The 7,727-nt window shown below is 39.2% G+C and overlaps 1 protein-coding gene across 1 annotated transcript; it reads right to left on the bottom strand.

Annotated features, from left to right (window-relative positions):
• Nucleotides 1-1,191: 1,191 nt before the first annotated feature.
• LOC139309787 (vomeronasal type-2 receptor 26-like) lies at nucleotides 1,192-5,285 on the bottom strand. Its single transcript, XM_070933994.1, has 3 exons — nucleotides 5,130-5,285; nucleotides 2,910-3,036; nucleotides 1,192-2,096 (listed from the first exon to the last, which is right to left on the bottom strand). The coding sequence occupies exons 1-3, from the start codon at nucleotides 5,283-5,285 to the stop codon at nucleotides 1,192-1,194; spliced, it is 1,188 nt and encodes a 395-aa protein (XP_070790095.1).
• Between the last annotated feature and the right edge of the window lie 2,442 nt (nucleotides 5,286-7,727).

Raw genomic sequence — 7,727 nt, 5'->3', positions numbered from 1 at the left:
AACGTGGCCTTATTACTACGGGTTTCTGCAGCAAAAACAGACTTTCTCCACATTGGTTAAAGGTACAGATTTTGACACAGTCCTTAAATGATGCATATTTATCCAGATCCAAGAAGGAATGTGGAAGGCTGACAACTTCTTGGGTGCTAGAAATATACAGATAAAGAAATAAATAATATAAATAAAAAATATACAGATAAATAAATAATACATAAATAAATAAAAAAGAAAAAGCTAACAAGGGAGATACACTCAAACAAACATATTTCTGCTAAATTTGCGAAACTATGTGATAATTTCAGGAGGAATTCCTTCTTTGAATGGGATGTCTTTGCAAACATCCATTTCCAAAAATTAAGAACAGGTCTTCTGAATCAGGCCAGGATCCATTTCTATCTCTCAGTGCCTTGGGAAGACCACACTTGGAATTCTCTATCCAGTTTTGGTCACCATGATGTAAAAAAGATGTTGAGACTCTAGAAAGAGGGCAGAGAAGAGCAACAATGGTGATTAGGGGACTGGAAGTAAAATGGTTGCTGGAATTGGGTATGTCTAGTTTAATGAAAAGAAGGACTAGGGCTAGGGTCCCATGATAGCAGTATTCTAATATTTATGGGGCTTCCCCAAAGTCAACCTATTTTTCAAAGCACCAGAAGGCAGGAGAATTTTCCTGACAGAATAATGTTCAATGGAACAACTTGCCTTTAGAAGTTGTGGGTGCTCTAATACTGGAGGTTTTTTTAAAAAAAAGTTTGGACAGCCATTTCTCTGAAATGCTATAGAGTTTTCTGCCTAAGCAGATGGTTGGACTAGACAAGGTCCCTTCCAACTTTGTTTTCTATTAGTCATCAACCAAATAACTCTGGAATGTCCACCATCTCCCTTACACCACATTTGTGGGATATTTAAATATGGATACTATCCATTCTTTTGGAATTGTTTTGCAAACCAATTTATACGGCTGTATTTCAGCTCCCCTCTTATTTTATTTCTACATAATTTGACTAGATGGATAATCCAGATTATCCAGATCTTCCAATTATATTGGATATGGACGGATAACACTATCTTTTAATTGCCTTTTGATTATTTCAGCTCAAAATTGTTGTCCCTGCTTATGTACAGGGGGAAACTTGAAAGAATTTATATGCTTGACCTGTTGGAATGTGTTGAAATGCCTCGAACTCACATTTATACATTTCTTCTGGTCCTGAGATGCTCCTTTGTATTCAAGTCTGGCCTCAGAATGATAATGTAGCACTTGGGGATGAAGACGCAGACCAGCAGACCAGCACTGGAGGCCAAGATGGAGAAGACCTGCACAGCCACCATGTATTTCCCCTTGGTGCTCAGGTAGGTGGGCAGGAAGGAGACCCAGACATTGCAGAAGACCAGCATGCTGAAGGTGATCAGCTTGGCTTCATTGAAGGCGCCAGGGAGATTCCTGGCCAGGAAAGCCACTGTGAAGCAGATGGTAGCCAGGAAGCCCATGTAGCTGAGGGTGATGTAGAACATGAAAACAGAGCCTTCATTGCATTGCAGGATGATCTCCCCAGGCTGGGAGTGAAAGTCTGAGTCACGGAATGGGGGAGAAATTCCCAACCAGATGGAGCAGATCATAATTTGGACACTAGAACAAGAAAGGATGATGGAGTTGGCCAAGCTCTTCCCCAACCATCTCTTCACTCGGTTTCCTGGTTTTGTGGCCAGGAAAGCCAGCACCACTGTGATGGTTTTGGCCAAGAGAGAAGAAACAGCAACTGAGAAGGTGATGCTGAAAACTGTTTGTCGGAGAAGGCAGGTGGCTTTCCTTGGTTGACCAATGAAGAGAAAAGGAGACAAGAAGCAAAGCAGGAGGGAGACCAGGAGGATGTAAGAGAGGTCTCGGTTGTTGGCTTTCACAATGGGAGTTTCTAGATGTTTAATGAATACAATTAAAACAAGACCTGTGGCTAAGAACAAGAATAGGGCAAAAGAGACCAGAATGATTCCCAGATGTTCTTCATAAGAAAGGAAGGAAATAACTTTGGGGATACATTGGATTCTGTCTTCATTTGGATATTTTTCATCTGGACACTTGGTGCATTTTTCTGTATCTGAGTAAACCAAAAAAGCAATATTTGTAAAAAATATTCTGTACTTTCACCTTTCAAGAAATGCTTTCCTGGGACAACATTTGTTACCAGCAGCATTTCCGAGAAGTTTTGCTTAAAATCTTTTCAGAAAGCAGGTAAGAAGAATATCATTTTCTAAAAAAACAGCAGTATTTTTATAGTTTATGAAATTGGAAGAAGTCATGGAACCTGAATGATTTCTTGTGTAATTTGCAGAACCTACATTATTAGAGGTAGATAATGAATCAGTTAATCTTTCTAGACACATTTCCTGGATTTTGCCAGATGGCACTTCTTAATATACTTGATGCTGGATGCCTATCTTCTGAAATTGAATTAGCTAGAAAAAAGATTCTGCAAATAATCTGGAATCTGAACTAAAAAGCAGAAGATATATATATATTTTTCTGCTGATAGAGAAGCTTGTCTAATCTGCTACACCCTCCTATCTCTTCCTACACCTTCCCTCAAGGATTTTCTGCTATTCCTCCCTCTAGTAAGAAATTGTGCAATTTGAAGATAAAGCAATAGTGCTTAGACTTATATACAACTTCACAGTGCTTTTACAGCCCTCTCTAAGCAGTTTACAGAGTCAGCCTATTGCTCCCAACAATCTGGGACAACATTTTATCGACCTCAGAAGGATGGATGGCTGAGTGAAAATAGAACTGCCAAACTGCTGGCAAAAACAAATAACAATTGAGTTTCAATTTGTCTTTTAACTTGTATTTGTATGACAAAGATTCAGATGAATCCACTTCCACAAGGCCTGCCCTTTTCCTTGGTGTCCCTCACCTTCATGGATGGAGATGGTCCCCTCAGGACAAGGAATACAGTCATAGCAGCAAGCAGGCTCTCCTTCTCGCTTCCGCTTGACAAATCCAGGACGACAACTTTCCACACATTGGGACAGAGGGAGAGACTAAGCAAAACAAGAAGGAGCACCAAAGAAAATGTGTTAGGAATCACTATCCAGGAAAAATCGAGGTTGAGATGACATCTATGGACTCTCGACTAAGCATAAAAGGAAAAAATGCCAAAGAAAAAATATTGGGATGAAGCATGCATGAAAATGGATGTAGACATTAACATTAGCCAAATAGTTCCTGGGCTTCATTTAGATAAATATGAAATCTTTGACTCATTCCAAACAGATTTAGGAGAGATGAACACTGGCAGATAGTTTATTTATTCATTCCCCTTTGCTTTTGGCCTCTAACATTGAAATAAAGGATTTTTCAATTTAAGAAAGAGTGGAGGGATGGAATTGATTTCATCCTTTTCAGCCTTAAGTGACAATCAGTTTGGTTCCTCCTCCAAGCCTTTTTAACATGCATTTCTCCATTCTTCACATAACTATGATTTAAACTACAGTCCAATGATCTTGCATTAAATTTTGGAAAAGAAATTATTGTAAGTGATTTATTATTATTTTTTATATTAGATCTATTAAATAAAACTGTAACAAAGAAAGAAACTTCAGACCAGTGAGATCTGGATAGGCTTCTTCTGGAGTATATAAAACATTGCAAAACTGCTTCCCTTTGAAAGTAGTCCAAAACCATCCCCCAATTAAGATTTAAAAGAAAAGAAATCCTTAAAAAAATAGGTCTTTCTTTATTTGTGTGTTTCTTTCCTCAATTCGCATGGCTCTCAACTAAGACTAAAACTGACTAGAACCGGGGTGAGATGAGATGCAGGTGAGGTCATGAGAACTTGTCCCTCAAAAAGGGGATCTTTTCATCTTCAGCAAGTGGGAGAAGAGTAGGAGACTTGTGCCCAGCTCTGTATCTGGGTCTTTTTCTACTACAATTAGAGGACACCAACTTGCATGGAAAGAGAAGTCTACATTTCTTATTAGTTAAATTTGGATCCTCCTTTTGGCTCAGAGGGACTTAACATAGCTAGTTTTTTAAGATGTATTACCCTCTTACAAGCCAAAACCCAAATCTAAGTAGCATTTTCTTTCAAACTCTTCCATGTTATTTCCAAAATGAGGAAGGGCTTTTCTTTGAATCAAAGTTTTGTTTCACTGCTTCAGTTTTCAAGGTTATGGGCATTATCTCACATCAAATAACCCTTTATGGTTTCATGTGAAACATGAATATCTTTGGAGCTTCTTCAGAGGAGCAGAAGGCCTATTGCTTATCCCGGTGGGGTGAAAGAGAGACATGGATAACTCTGGCCAGGTTTGGGCTGCTTATAAAGATTATTGAACATCAGAGACCTTTCAAGAGAGACATTCCTCCACTTGGACAAGGTGAGGCTTATTTCTCACATGGACCAACAGGACCTCTAACCAGTCATGACTATATTTCATTTGATTCAGTCCAAACCTTAATGCAGACACTACTTAAGAGAACCTGAGGCTATTAGGAATACAAATGCCAGCACTTGAATATTTCTCACCCGTTTGATCCATGGTCTCCATCCTAAAAAATAATCACCCAGCATCCAATATTGGACATGACTGAATCCGTTTAAAAGGATATTCCTTATCATGGCATCTGAAGGACACTTTTTAAGATAGTACTGAAGTCTCCACAATCCATCTAACAAAATTTTATACTCAAGATAAACTGCTCCAAACTCGATTGCAGAAAATACGACTTCAGCAACAGAGTGGTCAACACCTGGAATGCTCTACCCGACTCCATTGTTACAGCCTCAAATCCTCACAGCTTCAACCTCAAACTGTCTACCGTAGACCTCACCCCATTCCTATCAGGTCCGTAAAGGGGTATGTGTGCATAAGTGCACCAGCATGCCTACCGTCCCTCTCTTATCTGTACTTACTTCCTTTGTTTATGTTTATGTTTATACCTATACCTGCTATCTTGTACATGTTTGACAAACAAAATAAATAAAATAAATAATTAAATAAAATGTTAAGTTTTCTCTTCTGTACATTCAACTCCCAGTGAGGGTCATCCACCATGGTGATTAGTGTGAGCCCACTTGAAATGGGTCATAATCTTTAGAAAAAAGGAGAAAACACAGCAATGTTTGACCCACCTTGTTGAGCTGATTTAGCCATGAAAGAGCAAATTCGTTAATAATAATTCTCTGTCTTTCTATACTTCCCAGTTTCCTTTTCATCAAATCTCCCTCGGGCGAAATCACCAAGAACTCGATGTCCATATCTGCAGCTATTTCTCCATTATGGTCCATGTATAGATTCCAGTGGGAAAGATTGTAGAACTCATTCTTCTCCAGAAAGGAATGGAACTAGAATATAAACATCCAGGAATTTTTGGTCAAAGCCAAAGTACGGGCCCAGGGAAAGGAATAGGTAGGAATTATCCTTAACTTGCTGTGTAACCTAGTAGTTGGAATAGATTTTGCGCTTACTGAAAGTTGGACTCAGAGAAAAGGAGTAAAGGAGGAGGATAAGATTGTGGGAATAGCTAAAAGGGCCCAATGTAAGGCAAAGATGAGGATGGAGCAGAAGCAGGAAGGGAAGGAACCTGGGATTCTTTCTAGCCTTCCTAATTTAATAGGAAAAGTGAGATGTCCTAGGAAGGAGAAAGCCTTTATTTTAAGTGTCAAGAGGCGGTAAATGATAACATGATGTGGATTTAAAAATATAAAATGAAAAGTATATAAATGAATTGAATCCTTGAATAGAATAGGAGAGAATAGAATAGAATGGAATGGAATGGAATGGAATGGAATGGAATGGAATGGAATGGAATGGAATGGAATGGAATGGAATAACAGAGTTAGAAGGGACCTTGGAGGTCTTCTAGTCCAACCCCCTGTCCAGGCAGGAAACCCTACACCACTTCATGGTTATCCAACATCTTCTTAAAAATTTCCAGTGTTGGGGCATTCACAACTTCTGGAGGCAAGTTGTTCCACTGATTAATTGTTCTAACAATTAATGCTGTCTAACCCACATTTTTCTACTTTATCTAGTAGTAAGTTATGGTCTACTTTATCAAATGCTTTACTGAAGTCCAAGTAAATTATATCGACAACATTCCTCTGGTCCACTAATTCAGCACTTTGTTAGCACTAATTTCATAAGTGAACGAGAATGATTCAGCAAAATTTGTCAATCATATATTAGAAAAATATGTATTGAGAAAATATGATAGACACATTGGATCAATTAAAGGGAACATTCTGCAGCAAGTATCAAATGAATTGAGTAACAGCCAAAAAGTGATTATTCATAAACTGCTTGAAAATAAAGGTTGATTACCAGAAATAATGGATTTTTTTCAAGATGGAAGTTCCCAACATTATCTTCTCCCAGGTAGACAAGACAGGAAATATGACCACAGGAGCTAATTTTATTGTAGTATTATTAAGAGAATCTTGCAAGTCTAAAAATACATATCTCCCACCAATTCATTTTTCCAGCCTGAAAATTTAGGGAGGATCCTTTGTGAATTTCTTTTGCTGGCTGTTATGCAGCTGTGGGATCCCCCAGTTTATCTGATCATGCAGGTTATCTTCTCCCTTTCCTCCAAGTTATTCTCGCATATCATTACAGTTCCTTAACAGTTTATGGGAATGCTGGTGATATAACTTGATTTCAGCAAAACACAGGTTACCCTTCACTTACAACACTTCATTTAGTGACCGTTCAAAGTTACAACGTCTGCAAAACTGACAAACTACATGCAGCAAGAAATTCCTGAGGATAATAAGATTAGAAAGGTTTTTCTCTATCTTGTACTAAAAACAACAAATGTAATTCTGTACCAAAAAGGATGAATTCTGATCTTGTGAAAGCAGGCACATAGGTTGACATGCAGTGGTGGGATTCAGCTGGTTCCCACCTATCTGGGGGAACCTTTTGTTAATTTTCTGAGCAGTTTGGAGAACCGGTTGTTAGCAGAAATCTCCTTCCAACAGTCTTTCTTTTTTTTTTTTAATTTGATTTATATGCCGCCCTTCTCCGGAGACTCAGGGCGGCTTACAATGCGTTAAGCAATAGCCTTCATTCTTTTGTATATTTTATACAAAGTCAGCTTATTGCCCCCACAAACTGGGTCCTCATTTCACCTACCTTAGAAAGGATGGAAGGCTGAGTCAACCTTGAGCCTTGGAGAGATTCGAACCAGCAGAAATTGCAGGCAGCTGTGTTAATAACAGGGTGCACTAAACCACTGTACTATCAAGGCTCTCTTTTCCACTTTACAGGGCTAAATGCTGTCAGGAAGACAGGAAGGAAACATTCTGGTGTGCCAGTGTTGTTTCTAGCCTAATCCTTATTTTTATTGCCCTGCTTAAAGAAACTACCTCTCTGGTTAAGCTTAGTTACATTGTAACTAACAGCTAATGGTTCTTGGCAGTACACCCAGACTTTCTGTCACCTGAACTGGAAGGGCTTGGGTTGCTTTAAACTTTTTACACTGCTTTAGTGGTTCCTGGCACTGTCCTTTTGGGGTTGGAATGGGACTTTTAGGCTCCTACCGTTGGCCACACCTGCTTCTCCTCCAGGGTGCCACCTCTATGCATTATCCACCAGCTTTTCTCCTCAGCTGGCCCACCCCTATTTTTTTGCCCTGGCCAATGGGTCTCAGCCCCTCCATCCCAGGCCCCAATCCTAGATCCTTTTGGGGTGTACTTCCAAGAGGCAGGATGCAAGCTTGGCACTCT

This window comes from Pituophis catenifer, unplaced genomic scaffold (genome assembly GCF_029215685.1).
Source record: "Pituophis catenifer annectens isolate HBS135680 unplaced genomic scaffold, rPitCat1.0.hap2 SCAF_2, whole genome shotgun sequence".
Classification (NCBI taxonomy): Eukaryota; Metazoa; Chordata; class Lepidosauria; order Squamata; family Colubridae; genus Pituophis; species Pituophis catenifer.
Note: the sequence above shows the minus strand (reverse complement) of the source record. Positions and strands in the feature narration are given on the sequence as shown.